General features: G+C 49.0%; 1 protein-coding gene across 1 annotated transcript in view; it reads left to right on the top strand.

The window, feature by feature from the left end:
- Window positions 1-16,662, top strand: part of ASTN2 (astrotactin 2) — a 323,686-nt gene that overhangs the window by 118,548 nt on the left and 188,476 nt on the right. Inside the window, exons 6-7 of the mRNA XM_038156713.1 lie at window positions 1,627-1,773; window positions 14,315-14,482. Coding sequence (XP_038012641.1) covers window positions 1,627-1,773; window positions 14,315-14,482 — 315 coding nt within the window. The remainder of the gene's footprint in view (window positions 1-1,626; window positions 1,774-14,314; window positions 14,483-16,662) is intronic.

Raw genomic sequence — 16,662 nt, 5'->3', positions numbered from 1 at the left:
CGTTGTCTGGTCCATTGTATATTTGATTTCGTCCACTTATCTTCATGGGGGCTTTTTTTCCCTGTCTTTTTTTTTTCCTTTTCCCCACACCCTTTTTTTTTTTTTTTTTCTTTTTGCATTTATGTCATAACTTCAAGCCAAGCAGGGGTTGTGGCAGGCACAGTATGCCCAGCAAGAGGAGGATTTTGCCTCCCATGGAAGTGCTAACTTATGCTGATGATATGAATAAAGATTGGAAAAGAAAAAAAGAGGATTGCAAGGTGAGGGGCACAGGGAATTGGCAGTAAAGCTGTGAAACAGAAGTGGGATGGCTGTTTAGATGATCCATGCATAAGGAAAGATGCTTCATAAATAATCAATTTACTTGCTCCCGTTGGTCTCAGTGATAAGGGTATTTTCCAGCAGATCAGCCACTTCTCCTGTCCTACAAATCCTGGTTGGATCATCCCCTGTGCAGGCTCCAGCCTGGGGATGCTGTGGTGGGGCTTGGTGTCCTGCCTGGGAAGCAGAGGTTGTGCTGAGGATGAGGTCCCTGGCCTGGCCCCAGCAGCTCCAGCAGCAGCTTTAGGCAAATCACAGGGTGTGCAAGTGGTGACTTGGATCCATTTCCAATTCAGTTTTGAAACTGATGCTTTTTAAATCTCACTTTGCTGATGAGGTGACAAGGGCTGGGGTGCAAGTGGGGAGAGGCTGCTTCCAAAAATCAAGAGGTGTCCTCACCTGAATCCTGAGCTGGGCTGTGGTCACCTCTGCCAGCAGCTGGGTCATGTCAGCTTGCACCAGAAAGGGCTGTGCAGTCTCTGGGTTCATTGCTGGGCTGTGCCCTCTGCTTGCTATGGGCACGCTCTCCAAGTGGTGCATCCCAAGCCCTGGAGAAGGAGCCTTGTGAGGTGTCTGTTGTTATCTTGGAGCAGAGCGGGGTGCTGGCACAAGGTGCTGGATGAGGGGGCTGTGGGGGATGCAGTGCAGTCAGAGCAGCAGTGGGGCACCCCCCAGGTCCAGGGGGATCAGAGGTGCCTCAAGGATGCAGGCTTCAAGTACTCCTTGCTTGGGCAGTGGAGACCTGTTGTTGGTCTGGGGCAGTTCTTGGTCATCTCCATCAGTAGAAGGGGTCTCATTTGGACACCTGACATTCCCAGTCTGCATCCAATAAGAGCAGCTGAATGTTCTGGGGTCTCTCTGTGTTGCACAGCTTCCCCACATTCCCTATGAATCTTGGGGATTCTCTCCCACCAGCTGCTGGTGATTCAGCCATCCTAACGCTGTCCTGCCCCACGAGGGTTTCACAGTGGGTTGCCAAGCCAAGCAGTGTTGACAAGAAGTGATGGTGGTTCCAGCAGGGGAGCACGGCTGGTGTGATGAGTGATTCCAGGGAGGAAAATTCCCGGGGAGAGGGTCTGTACAGGGCTTTGAGCAGGTTTTTTTGAGAGGTTCCCTCCTCTAGCCAAATGAAGCCCCGTGCCACGGGAGCCCTGGGGTGTGCAGACTCCCGCTGAGCTCCCATCCTTGTTTTCTAGTTTTCCATGCCTGCCTTCCCCGTGCTGGTTCTCCCCTGCCTCTGCTGACAAAGCCCCGGGTACAGCTTTCCCTTTTGGCCCCCCACCCACCGCTGTGTGTGCCTTGCAGGTTCCACGAAGAGCCCTGTGAACAAGACGGCGCTGACGCTGATCGCGGTCAGCTCCTGCGTGCTGGCCGTGGTCTGCGGCTCGCAGCTCTCCTGCCCGCTGACCGTCAAGGTGACGCTCCACGTCCCCGAGCACTTCATCGCTGATGGTAAGACCCTCCTATCGTGGCATGGCATCCCCGCTGCGGTAATAATTAACATTGACTCCATGATTCCAGAAGGCTGATCCACCGCTTTATTATACTAATCAAGAAACCCATCGCTGTGGCATTCACATTCTCTGAAAAATCCCTTTGCCCAGGGTTTTTATCCTGGGAAGCTGAGAAGGCTCTGGAAAAAGGAAAACAAGGAAAACAATTCTTATCTCATTTGCTTCTCCTGTGCTGTGCTCGTGTGGAATGTGTTTGGGGATTGTTTACCCACAGGTGATTGTTTCATTGCATTCTGCTGGGAGTTGTTTTCACTCTTGGGCCAATCAGGGCCAAGCTGTGTCGGGACTCTGGAGAGAGTCACAAGTTTCCATTATTAGCTTTTTAACATTCTGTCTGTATCCTTTCTGTATTCTTTAGTATAGTATAGTATTCTTTAATATAATGTAGTATTATAAAGAAATAAATTAGCCTTCTGAAAGCATGGAGTCAGATTCATCATTCCTTCCTTCATCAGGGCACCCCACAAATACAATACATCTCCCTAACAGACAGTCTGATACAGTCAGACCAGATAGGTCAGTCCATCCAAACACCATCACCATTGGCCAATTAAGAAACCACCCTTTGGTAAACAAATCTCCATAACACATTCCACATGTTCACAGCACCAGGTGCAGCAGGTTAGGATAAGAATTGTTTCTCATTCTTTTCTCTGATCTTCTCACAGCCTTCCCCAGGACTGGGAAAGTTGTGCTGCTCTCTGTGGCCAGAGAGCTGCTGCCACACCCTCCTGCTGCCCCTCTGGATGTGTTTGGGACATGGAGATTCCTCTCATTAGGAATTCCCCAGCTGTGTTTGACTGCAGGGATCTCCCTTTTCACAGGCACATCTGCAAGCCTGAGGCCAAAATCTCAGTCTTGTCAATTAATATTATCGTTGTTATCATTGGTGCTAATTGTGTCTGATGGATATTTCTGTTCTCCACCAAACTCGCTGAGGAGCTCTGGGAGCTGCACAGACAGGCAGCAGCAGAGCTGCTTGTCCTGCAGCAGCAGAGCTGCTCATCCCAGCCCTTGCAGCAGCATGGAGGGGAATTGCTGTGGTTTGAGCAAAGGCAGAGATGCTTTGATAAATTAGACGAGTGCTGCTGTCACTATTTATTGCTTTCTCCAACTGGGCTCCTTGCATTTGTTGTGTTTCACTGACCTTTTCTTTATAATGTGCAGTGAGCGTTGAGTGCAAGTTTTCAGTAACATGAGGGCAAATTTCATTTTCTTCCAGCAGACAGGACCCATTATTCAGTCGGTTCCAATTCCTCAGCTCCTGCACTCGTCTCACTGCTTGGGGCATGCAGAGGGGGCACTTTCTCTCTGCCAGAAATGTGCTGCATGCAGCCAGTGCATCACCAGCTGCTGGGGTGTCCTGGTGCAGTCAGCTCTGGGACAGCCCCTGCTTTGGGAGCTCTGGAGGGGAGGGCAGCTCTTGGGGGATAAATATTTTGGGGAGGGAGAGATGGCTAAAGACACACAGTGGCATGAGAGCTGCAGGGACCAGTGGAGAGGGGTTGAAATCATCACCCCATGGCAGAATGGCAGTCACCAGTATGTTTGAAGTGGGATTAGCCCTGCTAAGTGTGGTCTCTGGGTAGCTGGGATAGCCCAGAGGTCACAGCTTGGCCCTTGTAGGAAAGAGGAGGAGAACATCTACTTTGTGTTCACACACTGGAGGAACTGCACATGAGTTCAGTGGAGTGGAGACATGAAGATGACATCAAGGTGCAGATGCCCCACCCCTGGAAGTGTTCAAGGCCAGTTTGGATGGAGCTCTGAGCAACCTGGTCTGGTGGAAAGTGTTCCTGCCCATGACAGGGGGTTGGAACAAGAGGATGCTTGAAGTCCCTTCCAAGCCAAATCATTCCGTGATTTAAGGATTTGAAACAAGGGACTTGTCTACAAGTTTCTAAAAGGTTTTAATGATTGTCCAAGCCACACATGAATATTTGAAATCTTCACAGATGGTTCCAAGTATCTGGAGAACAGAAACTCCTGCATTTGGGGCATGAGGTTGCGCCAGTGGTAACTTGTGTCCCCTTGGGATGGGCACTGGCCAGTTCAGCACTTGGACTGGGAGTTCACACTGGTTCTGGTACTTGCTGAAGGTCAGCCAGGAAGGCAGGGATGCAGACAGGACCTCAGCATCCTGCTCCCAGCTTGTGGCTCTGGCTCAGGAAAGACAGTGTATCCTGAAAAGGAAAATAAACAAAATGTAATGAGACTCCGTAGAATGAAAGTGGAAAGCTGAACCTGTGCTTGTCACCAGGAAAGGGGTGGCAATGCAAATTATGCAAATGCAGGGAACACTCAAATGAAAATGACAATGAAATACCAATAAAGCAGATTAATATCCTTGAAACTGGGGGAAATGGGATGATCTCCAGTCCCGACTTAATGACTTTTCTGAAGAGAAAGTGGCAAGAGGACTGGTAACAACGGTTTGGAGAAGAATTAAAATGAGCTTTGTAATGAAACTGTAAAATATAATTACAAACTGCGAAAACTTTTTAAATATTTTTTATGAGAAACAGTCAAATTCTTCACATAGAAGCAGCCAAGACATTTTGCAGTGGCTATCACTTTCCCTGAAATCTCAGCATTTTATGTGATGACAGTCTCTTGCTTGGGAAGAGAAAAGTATCTTGAAGTTGTCCCTTCTTTTTGAATAACAACAAATCCCAAGGCACCACCCAACTGGCAGCAAAATATTACAAAGCATTTAAAGACATCGCAGAACTGAGCTGGGTTGGGAAATTTCAATGATACCCAGGAAAATGTGGCTGGATGTGTTTGCCAAGACTCAGCACCTGCAGTTTGATGCTGATGGAGAAGAGGGGACCTGCTCCTCCCTGGAGATCTCCCGCGGGGGATTAAATCTGCTTTTTACAGGGTGCTGAAGGGGGTTGGCATCATCATCCCTGTGGCATCGAGGTGACAACAGAGCTGACGTGTTTGGCCTGGCAGAGTCTGGGAGCTTTGATCAGTCTTGAAGCAGCTTCTGGCGTGGCACCCGACGGTGGCGCCGTGTCTCGCGGGTGTCGCCGTGCGCTGAAATCGTCTGGGTCCCGAAGCTGTTCCCTTTGGTGCTGCACAGGAGGATAAGGCAGGTTCTGCGAGAAGGCAGCCATGGTGCACTCATGGGAGATGCTCCCATATGAGGGAGTGGTGCCCTCTCCTTCCCTTTTGAAATGTGGAATTTCAATAGGCACCAGGAGCCAAGGAAAATCTGAAAGCGGAGCTGCTACCGGCACCTCTGCAGGAGAAGCCAAACAAAGGCAGAGGCTGAAAGAAATCTCTCTCCGAGACGATGAGAACTCGGCTTTGAAGGAAACTTTAAATAGATGCCAGCCAGTTCTGGTGTGCCAGCAGCCAGAGCCAAGAACAGAAAGAGGGGGGAAGCCTCCCCAAATGTCTCCAGCTTCGGAGGAGAGCAGCTTTGCCTGCTGCAGCAAGAATGGCGTTAGAGAAAGCAGCTCCAGAGCCTGCTGGAGTGGCAGGGTGGGAAAGGGGAGGGGAAGGACTGGGACCAGAAGCCAACTGGCAGCCAAGCTGGGAGGATATATTCCAGGCAGCAGTTCTATAATAACCAGCCTGTCTCTATTGCCCTTATTTCTCCCCTCGGTTTGTTTTCTTCCTTTTGTTCATTTGATGGGGCGCCCCTGCCTCGCTCCCCACTGAGCAGCTATTGCCTGGTTTGCACAGCTGCTGTGCCTTCACTTCATGGAGCAGAAACGAGTTGGTGCCTCTAAATCCTCTCTATTCGAACGCAGTGCTTGGAGCATCCTCTCCTCCCTTCTGCTGCTCCAGGGTTTGTGAATCGAGGCAGTCCCTGCCCGTGCTGAGCAGGAGGAATTGTTCTGATTTCAGAGGTGGCTCAGATTTATGGAAAGAACCGTAGTGGCTTTTATGAGGATATGGAAATGCAAGGCATTATTTAGAGGACCCTTTAGCTATGTCAAAGGGGGGAAGAAAGGAAAGAGAGTCCCTCCATCTGAGTAATAAAACCTCTTATGAATATGGGAGCCACTCAGCTCTACATTCAATAGTTGTTTTTTGGTTTTGTTTTTTTCTTGTAAGTAATAATTCAAAAAAGTAGAGCTGGAGCAATGGGAATGGCTTGCAGGGAAGGCAGGGTGGAGAAAGATACTCTGGAGGGCTCAGCCTGGAGTACGTCCTTGCTGCACAACAGTATGAAATATAGTATCAATTAAAGCTTCCCATTTTTACAGCCTGTGAGAGGTTATATACGGTGTGGGTGGATGTTTGTACTTCAGTGGGAGAGGTGGGTGAGATCCTCCAGTGGTGCAGAGGGAAGCAAGAGCTGCCTTTAGCGAGGGGCTTGTAGGGCTTTGTTTTATAAGTGGAAATAAAGCAGAGGGCATAAAGCAGGTTTTTGTCAAAGACATTTCAGGGCATTTTCAGCTTCTTCCCTCCTCTTCTGAGATGTGTGCCAGGGAAGTTTTCGTGATCCCTCTGCACCTCACTGGGCTGTGGGATGGGTGTAGAGTGGTGCACAGAGCTCGGTGTGGGCAGGCAGGGATCCTGCTGTGGGATCAGAGCTCGGTGTGGGCAGGCAGGGATCCTGCTGTGGGATCAGAGCTCGGTGTGGGCAGGCAGGGATCCTCTGTGGGATCAGAGCTCGGTGTGGGCAGTGTCCCCACCCTGACGAGCTGCCCGTGTGTTGGCTCTGTCCCTCCTGCAAGTTTGGATGAACTCTCCCTGGATGAATGCTGCCCTGAGAACAAACCCAGGTCCCCCCTTGTAAAGCCAAGAGGCCAGCAGAAGTGGAATTTCTACTCGAGACTGTGTTTTGGGTTGGAGCATCTGAGAAGATGGCAGAGGTGGAGGGAGCTTCTTTTTGTTTATTCTTTTAATCTCCGTGCATCTGCGTCTGCCTGCCTGAACAATGCCGTGCTGTCCTTGCCACGCAGCTGATCAGTAATTGTTTCATCTGCAGATTATTTCCTACCTTCCCCCACCACTGTTTCCTCCAAGATGCTGGTGAATTGGATGCTGCTATTAGCAGCCTGTGTTAATTTTCCCTGAAGACTGCTCTGCAGACTGCAATTGTTGGGACTCACAACAACTTCTCATTTTGGTTTTAATTAAATGTGTTGGTTTAAACTGTTTGTTTTTGACACTACCTGCTCAATCTTCTGCAGCTCTTGGAGGTGACCAAGCGTTGCTTCGTGCCCTCAGGGCACTCAGGATGTGCTGCACCTGTGGCCACACAGAGATGAGCCATGGGAGTGGGGGGCTGGCTGTGTCCCCATCCCCTTTGGCAGCAAGGAGAAGCTGGAGACACTCTGATTTACAGGTGAAGCTCCTCACGTTTGTACCAGAAGGATGGAGAAAGAGATCTGGTCTCGAAGCTATCTCAGGTCAGACTAGGTGGAGCTCTGAGCTGTCTGATCCAGTGGAGGGTGTCCCTGCCTGTGGGAGAGGGGTGGAACAAGATGATCTTTAAGGTCCCTTCCAACCCAAAGCATTCTGTGATGCTGTGATCTTTTCAGGCTTTCAGAAAGATTCTGAAATTGGGGTCTCCCTTGTTCACCAGCTGTTCCCAGATCCATAAGTCCCCTATGAAATCAGCAGAAGGAATTGGTTTAAAATAATTTTTTTCTTGTGCTGTTTTCTCCTCCCAGGGTTTTTGCTCTATGCAGACCTGGGTCAGGGCTCTGACAGAAGCAACACTTTCTTGCAGACTCAGTGTCACGTCTGGCTGCTCCAGGCCCTGTGTGTTTCCTGTAAGGTGGCTGTGTTTGGGGGCAGCTTTACAAATTGCATTTTATTTCAGCAGCTCGTAATCACCAGGGTCACCTCCGTGCCTGTGTTACAGCTCACTCCCGCTCCCGTGTCTGCTTGCCTGGCAAGAAAATGTGAGCAAATGGCTGCAGTGTTACCAGACATGAACTCTAAATATTAACATCAATTTATGAACTGTATCAGCGTGGATCAAAGGGATTCCAAGACGGTTTTACAGCGCGAACGCTCTTTGCATGAAGAACTAATAAGGTTCTGGAGGCTGAAGTACATCATGTTTTTATCGTGGCTTTGACAGGCTCGTGAACCTGCTCAGCTGCTGCCCAGCTCCCCAGCCCTGTGCCTGCCAGAGGCATTCCCAGCTCCTGGGGCAGCTCCCTTTGCAAAGGAAGCCAAATGTTCTTCCTCCTCCTCTGCAGGATTCACTGGAGCAAAGCCAGCGGGATTGGAATTGGATTGGCGTTGGCATTTGGATGGTGTCAGCAGGAGCTGCTGCAGAGCTGGGACGTGTTGCATCCTGAGAGAGGCAGGAGGTGCCCACCTCTGTGGGGAGGCGGCATCTCCTGGCACCTGCTGAGCTTTACCAACACCATTTACCCTTTATTTGGGAGGGATGGCACATCTTTGACCAGCTAGCCTGCTCTCCCTCCCATAGATGGAGATGCAAACATTGAATTTTGCATTCATACCACAAGCTTATCACAGCTCCTCTGTGCTTTGTGATGTGATTAGATTTAGGTTGGATTTCCCTGAACCCTTTTCTGATATCTGGAGAGCATCACTGTTAGAGAGCCCTGGGCTGCAGCGTGGGAGTTAGAAGATGCAGAGCATTAAGGAGAAGTTTTTGTTTGTTTTTTGTTTTTTTTTTTTTCAGGAGTCTCATTTCTGTCTCAGCCACTGCTGGCCCAGATGACTTCTGAGGACAGAGATGTGCTCTTACCACCACCTCCACAATTACCGTGTCTAAAGCTGCCATGGGAGATCTCATGGCAGCATGAGCTTGACCACAAGGCAGGGTGGGCAGATTCCTTCTTGCTTAAGTTGAGGAGAAGTTGGCTGAGCCATCGCCTGCCTTATAAATAAATTTGTTGTTTGTCAGGAGCTCAGCCCTGGAGAAATCAAGGCTGACTGACAAGAAAACCCAAAGAAAGAGTGTGTCAGAATGATCAAGGTAGTGCAGTTTAACACTTAAATTGTAATCCTGCTCCTCCCACAGGACAGGTGGTGCCACTTTGAGCTGTAATTGCACACAGACATGAACTGCTAATTGACGTCTGCTTTGCCAGGGTGGAAAAGCTTTGGCAGGGTTAATGGTGTTTCAAGGGGATGGAGGTCTCCAGGTTTGATCATCATTGGGTTGGGCAGGTGAGAGCCCATGGGTGCAGTTCATGTGCTGAAAATACACCCTGGAGTCAAGCACTGTGAGATACAACCTGTGAGTGCTTCAGCTGAGGGAGGACTGAATGAAAGATGTGTCTATAGGATTGTGCTGTTTTCTAATCTTTCTACTGTAACTTTCTGTTTAAGAACTTCACATTGTTCAAAGAGACAAACAGTTAAAAAAAAAAAAAAAAAGAGTAAAGAGGGTTGTCTTGGATTTTAACCTGGTATAATGCTGTCCCTGGATTTAAACTAGACTATAGAACTTAGAGTTTGACTTAAAACTATTTAAATTATTCCCAGATCACCTGGTTTTGTGCTGGGCTGGAGAAAGATGGTGAAGCTGAGCACTGTGTTAGTCTGTGGGTGCAGTCCTGCCCCAAGACCCATTTCCTTGCTTAAGTCAGTACATGTGTGTCCTGGGCATCCCAAGTCTGTCGGGTTCTTTGGCATTTTCTGGGAGAAATTTAAGGAGCAGAAGTTTTCATGTCCTGGGCCCAGGACAGGAGAGGAAGAGATGATCAAGGGGAAGAGCTGATAGGGGAGGAGTTGTCTCTTTGGGCAATGTTCTTTCAAGTTTAACAAGGGGAAGAAAAAGGTCTCTAAAGAAATCAAATAGGGTTATTTTTTGTACCTATAGAATGAAGCCAGAGGGATCATCTTTCCTCTAGTGTTTATAAAAACTATCTGGAACTGGATTATAACTATATGATAGCATAGGGCTGGATACATTAATAGCAACCCATAGTATGACCTCCCATTGCTTCCCAACACAAAATACTAATTTTAGATGAAAAGGAGTTTTGTTGGCCAAGAAACAGTGAATGGACCAAAGATGACAAAAAAAGAGCAGTGAGGAATAAATAGATGTTCTTCAAAAAAAAATTATATTTTGATCTTTTGCCTTGAAAAGAAAGAGAAAGGAAAAGCCAAACCCTTTTGGCTGCCTTTTGGGTGCTTTGTTCTTTTCCCTTGTTAGATATCTCTTCTGAGCTGTTTTATCCTGTTGTGTTCTTGAAAATGATTTTTGAAATGTCAAAACTTCAAGCCTCTTTTGTCAGGGCTTAAGCAATTCCACTGAACTTTGAAGGAGACCCCAGCATGAGAGACATGAACTTCTGACGCTGCCTTAACTCATCCGGCTTTGATCAGCGTTGGGGAAGGAACGGGGGAGTGGAAAACACACACACAGAAACCCAAACAAATCAATCCCCTGAGGGGCTGCTGGACCTTATGGAGCTGGGAGGGGGTTGTAGCTGTGTCCTGGTGTTCTCCACGCTGCTCCATGGCATTGGCTGGCTTGTAATTCCAACAGCATTTGAGGGACATGTCCTGGTATGGGATATTGTATTTGCAGGGAATGCCCCAATAAAGGCAGGAATGATGAATCTGACTCCATGTTCTCAGAAGGCTAATTTATTACTTTATTACACTGTATTATATTAAAGAATACTATACTATACTAGAGAATATAGAAAGGATCCTTACAGAATGCTAAAAAGCTAATAATGGAAACTCGTGACTCTTTCCAGAGTCCTGACACAGCTTGGCCCTGATTGGCCCAAGAGTGAAAACAACTCCCAGCAGAATGCAATGGAACAATCACCTGTGGGTGAACAATCCCCAAACACATTCCACATGAGCACAGCACAGGAGAAGCAAATGAGATAAGAATTGTTTTCCTTTTCTCTGAGGCTTCTCAGCTTCCCAGGATAAAAACCCTGGATGAAGGGATTTTTTTCAGAGATTGTGAATGCCACAGGTATGGGTTTCCTGGGAGGTGGTGCTGGTGCAGAGTTGTCATTCAAGGGAGATTTCAGCAAGACTTTAGGTGGGAAGCTTGAAGTTTGTGTCTAGGAGGACACCTGGGAGGTTGGCAGCGGGGACAGCAGGGTGGACAGTCCCTCCAGGTGTCTTCAGAGTGTCTGTGCTGGAACCTGCTCTGGGGACTGCAGCTGAAGGGATGCTTCAAACTGGGTGTGGGGGTGATTTAGTAGGGTCTGAGGTCCTCGAGGAAGGTTTTAGGAGGCTGGTTTGTAGTGGGTTCTACCCCCCTCAAGTTCCCCCATCACTCCCCTTCCCTCCATCCAGAGACTGCAGTTGTGGAAAGCAAATCCAGGTGATGTTCCCAGCAAGCTGAAGGTGTTTGAAACAGCTCTTGCTTAGAAAAAAATGTTTGTTCTTGGTAGTTTCTAAAAGGATTTGTTCCTCAACCTGCCCTCTCTGAGCTTTTCAAGGTGGTTTTGATATGTACATGATGGTGACTTTTGAAAAACTGTTTTCTATGTGTGGATTCTTTGAAAGTGAAGAGAAAAAAATTGTGAAAAGGCTTTGAAATAATCAGAATTTTAGCTTTCAAAATATTTGTAGAATGCCTTTTTCTATTATTTATTTCTCCGGGAAGCTATAAAGGGATCAAGGTTGGGGTGTTTGCTTGTTTGTGTTTTCAGTGGGAGCAAAGGTGATGAGGGCGTCTGTGAACGTCTCTCAGAGTCTTGCCACACACTCAGCTTCAGAGATATGAGAAGTTTCCTTGCTGGAAGTTGTTCCCTCCCTCCTCTAAGGAAGGAAAGGGAGGAAAAGAAAGGAAGGAAGGAGGGAAAGAAGGAGGAAGGAAACTAAAACCTTTAATTTCCACAGGTTTGGTTTTTTTTCAGACTGAGGTAGAAAAATCTCCATTTTACACTGAGCCTGAATTCAGGAATTTTGGATTGAAATGTTTTCACTGCTGCTTTTCAAACAAACAAATAAACAAACCCCCTGAAAAACCTGATAATGAGGATGATTTCTCAATCAGACTTACTAAAATCAAAATAAGTAATTAGTCTTCAAAATACCTGGAGCTAGGGAATGGGCTGGAGCACAAGTCTGATGAGGAGCAGCTGAGGGAGCTGGAGAAAAGGAGGCTTAGGGGGAATCTTCTCATTCTCTACAGCTCCCTGACAGGAGGGTGGAACCAGGTGGGGTCTGGCCTCTTCTCCCAGGGCACGTTTAGGTGGGATTTAAAGAAAAATTTCTTCAGAGTAAAGGGTTGTCCAGCCCTGGCACAGCTGCCCAGGGCAGTGATGGAGTCCCCATTCCTGGAGGGATTGAAAAGGTATGTGGATGTGGCACCTGGGGACATGGCCTGGTTGCCCTGGCAGTGCTGGGGGAACAGCGGGATTTGATGATCTGAGAGGTCTTTTCCACCTGAATGATTCTGTGTTGGGGAGCTCCAGATGTCACCCCTCCATCACCCACCTGACCATGCAGCAGGTCCAAGATCCTCTGCCAGCTCCAGCCACCCTCATCCCTCTGAGTACAAATGGTGTGTCTGGTTTGTGTCGGGTTTACTTCTGCTACTTCCAAGCTGTATTTTAACCAGAAGTGGGGTTCATTAAGTAGGGATTTAATCAAGAGCTGCTGGTTTTGCTCTTCAGTCCTTGGGTGCAGAGGGAGTTGTCTGTAGCTGAGTCTCAGAACAACCGTGCGTGCTTCCCAAGCCTTGCTCTTTATTAGGGAGCCGTGGAAATCAGGAGGAAAACAAAATTGACAGGTTACCACTTAGACACATACATGTAAATAGTAAACACTCCCAAAGGGTGCACGCTGCATTTCTGTTTGGGAAAAGAAACCAGCAATTGCTCTTATTGGTATGTAAGGCTATCTTTAAAAATTCATTGAAAAGAATAATTAGAGCTAAAACCACGTGGCTCTGAGAAACTTCTTTGTGCTCAGTGTTTCTCTGCTTTCCAGTGGTGCTGGGGGATTTACCCAGTGATTTACTGCTGCCTTGTGTCTGATTGAGATGTATCCTGCAGCCTTGGTGGGGCAGCTCCTGCCTTGCTGTGTCTCCAGAGCTGCTGGATTCTGATGTCTAATTCTCATTTGCTTGAGCAGTCAGTAGCTTGGCAGCCTCCATTGGCTTTGGGTATAGACATGTGCCTGTGAATATGTTTATGGTATATAAACACTCTGAGTGTCAAAGACCTGAGTTTATGGGAAATTAGGGCTTGGATTTGGATGGTGCTGAGATCTTGGGATGCCTGAAAATGAGGTCACTCACTGGGATGCTTGACTCGAGGCTCTGCTTGTTTTATCCTTTGCATGGCTAATGTGGTGCAGGATGAGGGTGAGAAGGGCTCCCTCTTGCTAAGCATCAGGGATCCTCTTCAAAAGGAGATGCAGAGTTTGTATTCAAGCAGGTTCATGTGGGGTGGCTGCTGCTGCAGGCTTATTGTCCTGCTTTTTTAATCTCTTGGCTTTCATCAAAGTAAGTTGGTGCTTCAAAGAATGGTGTCCTAGTCCTTTACTAAGGGCCATAAGCCTTACAGTTTCATGGCAATAGGCCCTGGATCTGTAGACTTGCTATCCCTGGGTAATCTCTGAAAAGGATTTCAATGTCCAGACTGTGGTTGCAAATTTTGCCCCTGTTGCAAGCCCTCAGACTTCGTGGAAAGGTGGCTGTGGGCTCCTGCACCACCTGGCAGTTCCCCTTGTCCACTCCTCTTTGCAGGTTTCTTCTTCCCTCTTTTTAGAGGCTTTTACCATGTTAAATTTTGCAAAACACCACTTAATGGCAGAGGTTTTTTGGCTCCTCTCTGATCTGTGCAGCACTGTTATGGAGGCAGTCTTATAATCAATGTAATTGAAGATCAGAGTTAATGAGGACCTCTGTGCCTGCAAAATCCCCCAAGCGATGCTGGGCCTCAGATGTTAGATAAGGAAATGATTGGGCTGAACTGAAAATCTATTTGGCTAATTAGATGATGCATATTCCCAGATGCCAGTGGGGAAAAATACATTTCGCAAAATAAAGAAGCATAAGATTTTGTAAGAAAATATTTTTTGGCAGGAGTTCACTTCTAACTCACAGGAGGGAGAGGGTGGGGGAGTGTCTGGTATGAGACAACTGACACCAGGAGTTGTGTGCTGGGCCAATCCACTCACCTCCAGCAAAAGATGAACAGGCCCTGCTGCTGCTGCTGCCCACCTGTGCCCTGACTCCAGGTGCCTCCAGGACAACTCCTCCCTGAGCTGGGGCAGTGATGCTCTGATTACAGACCAGAATAATTACACGTGTCCTCATTCCTGCAGAGCCCTGGGAATCAAATCCCGGTAGGGAAGTGTCTGGGCCGAGGAGCTGGTGGACCATTTGCTGGAGCACACTGCTCTGGAGAGGAATGGTCGATTGAAGTTCTTTGGAACCAGCTGTCAGTGAACTCATTATTATTTTACAGATCTTGTCATCACAGCAGCTCCTGAAGAGTGCAGTGCCCTGATGTTGGGCCAAAATGCACATTTGGGGTTTTTCTTTCAGATTTCCACACTCACCTAACACACTTTTTTCCCACTTTCCCCAGGCAGCAGCTTCGTTGTGAGTGAGGGGAGCTACTTGGACATCTCTGACTGGCTTAACCCAGCCAAGCTGTCCCTGTACTATCAGATCAATGCCACGTCCCCCTGGGTGAGAGACCTCTGTGGACAGAGGACCACTGATGCCTGTGAGCAGCTCTGTGACCAAGACACAGGTAAGGGAAGCTGGGCAAGAGTGAAAACCTTGGAAAGCTCAGAGATGTGAGGGAGAAGGTCTGTCACTGGGTATTTTGATGCCCTCTTGGCTCACCTCTGCTCTAGCCTGCTGGTAGGCCTGGGGGACTGAGAGGTGCTAGCAGGGTCACAAAGTGGTGACCCTGACCAGCAAAATGTGAAGAAGATGGGCACAGGATGGGGATTTGAAATGGTGGATCTACCAGTTCTCTGGTGTGACAGCTGCAGGCACATGGAGTTTATCTGCTTCTGAGTTGGGTTGTTCTGCTGTCCAGTCTGGAAAACCTACTCTGAATTTACCCCATCTCTATCCCTTTCCTTCTCTGGCCATTGTCACTGCAGATCACAATTCCCATTAGTGCCTGCTCCTGCCTGGTGGTTACCTAGGTTGGATCTGTCCTCCAGCCCTTCCTGGTGGAGTTGTGAGCTCTGCCCTCCTTCCTCCTCTCTGGATGAGCGTGTTCTGCTGGTGTGCAGTGCCTGCCTGCGGAGCAGCAGCCAGCCCTGCTGGGACCCAGGTGTGGGGCTGGGCAAAGGACAAGTGTCACCTTGCCTCCTGTCTTTATTGGATGACACATGGGAGTGCTGCAGTCTGCAGTGAGCCGAGGACACAGCACAGCAAACCACACGGGGTGACAGGACCTTGCATAAGAGGGTGACCTGGGGGCTGTGCTGGGTTTTTGTGCTGTGACTCACCAGTGGCTCATCAGCCTTGGGTTGGGTGCCTTCTTGGTGGTGTGGAGACAAGTGTCCCTGGTGGTCCTGGCTTGCTGAGTGTCTGAAGGGCACCCAAACCCCTGCAGGGCAGGAGTCCTTGCAGAGGGGAGCCATCCCAGCTTAGTCCCAGCTCTCCATGTGAGCTGCTTCCCCTCAGCCATGAGCTTCTTCGCCTCATGTGTGTATGAGATTCATGGCTGCAGGTAAGGATGTTGGTGTCTGGTTCTGCCAGAGGGTTTAAAGGATGGCTCACTGTGGAGAAGGCTTTTCCTAAGCCCCTCAAAGCCCCTGACTGTTGTTAATACATGGATTAGAACAAGAAATCCTTCAGAGTCATGAACACCTCATGGGCTGCTGGGGGTGACCCTGCTCAGTTGAGATGCAAATACTGAACTTGGTCTTACAAACTCCTTTTCCTGGTCAAGACAATCTTCTCTTCTTAGTGTTCCTGTTCCTCAAGGTTTGTCTGCGCGGAGGCACTGGCAGGCATGGCTGCAGCAGAAGGGTGATGCTGGATGAATTCCCTGTGTAGACAGCCCTGGGCATCACCTAAAGCCCCAAGGAGGGCTGGGAGGTGCCAACAGCCACGCTGACAGATGGAGGTGGTCCAGGAGGAGGCTCTTCTCATCCAGATGTTGCAGAGCAGAAGGATTTTTGTTTCAGGCATTGGCAAAACGCAGCCACCTCAGTGGGAGAGGGAAAATGCATTCAGCTGTCCCCTGGTTCAGAGGAGGAGAGGAACAACTCTGCCTCCAGCAGAAACCACGAGGGGACTGTATGAAGCCAGACCACGACTCCCCTGTTGGGAGAGCCCTGTGGCTCCCCTGGCCAGCCCCATCCTTGGCAGTGAGCAGGGCTGGCTGCTCCTGCCTGGCCTCGGCCGTGAGGAGCGGCTGCTCTGCCCTGCTGGCCCAGCTGCTGCTCCTGCTGTGACCCCGGCTCCAGAGCAGCTTGTCGCTCTCGCTGGATGCCCCACGCTCGAGCAGGATGTGTCAGATCTTGTTTGCAGGGAAGGGAGAGATGCTCGTTATCCTGGGAGATGTGCTGGAGCTGAACCTCGGCAGCTGCTCTGCGTTCCCAGCCCTGGTGCCCGTGGTCCCTGCCTGCCCATGGTGAGGGCAGAGCAGCCTGCATCTCAGCCTTCAGGTCCTTTTCCTGAAATCTGTCCACGGGCTCCTTCCCCCTCTCTCCAACCTGGCAGTGTGCACATGAATAAACCAGAATTTTCCTCCTGTTTCTGCCAGTTGGATCCACATGGATCGAGCAGGACTGGCTGATGGGGCTGCTGACCTTCATAGCCTAAATCTAAAGCTCCCTTAAGAGGCCCAAACTTCACAAGAACTGAAATGAGGCCTCTGGAAGTACCTGCTTGACCCTGTACCCCAGGACATAACCCTGTGCACCGTGTCTGTTCATCACCATTGACCAGCCTTTAACTGGAGAG

The sequence above is a fragment of the Motacilla alba genome, chromosome 17, assembly GCF_015832195.1.
Source record: "Motacilla alba alba isolate MOTALB_02 chromosome 17, Motacilla_alba_V1.0_pri, whole genome shotgun sequence".
NCBI lineage: Eukaryota > Metazoa > Chordata > Aves > Passeriformes > Motacillidae > Motacilla > Motacilla alba.
This window is presented reverse-complemented; position numbering and strand designations above follow the sequence as displayed.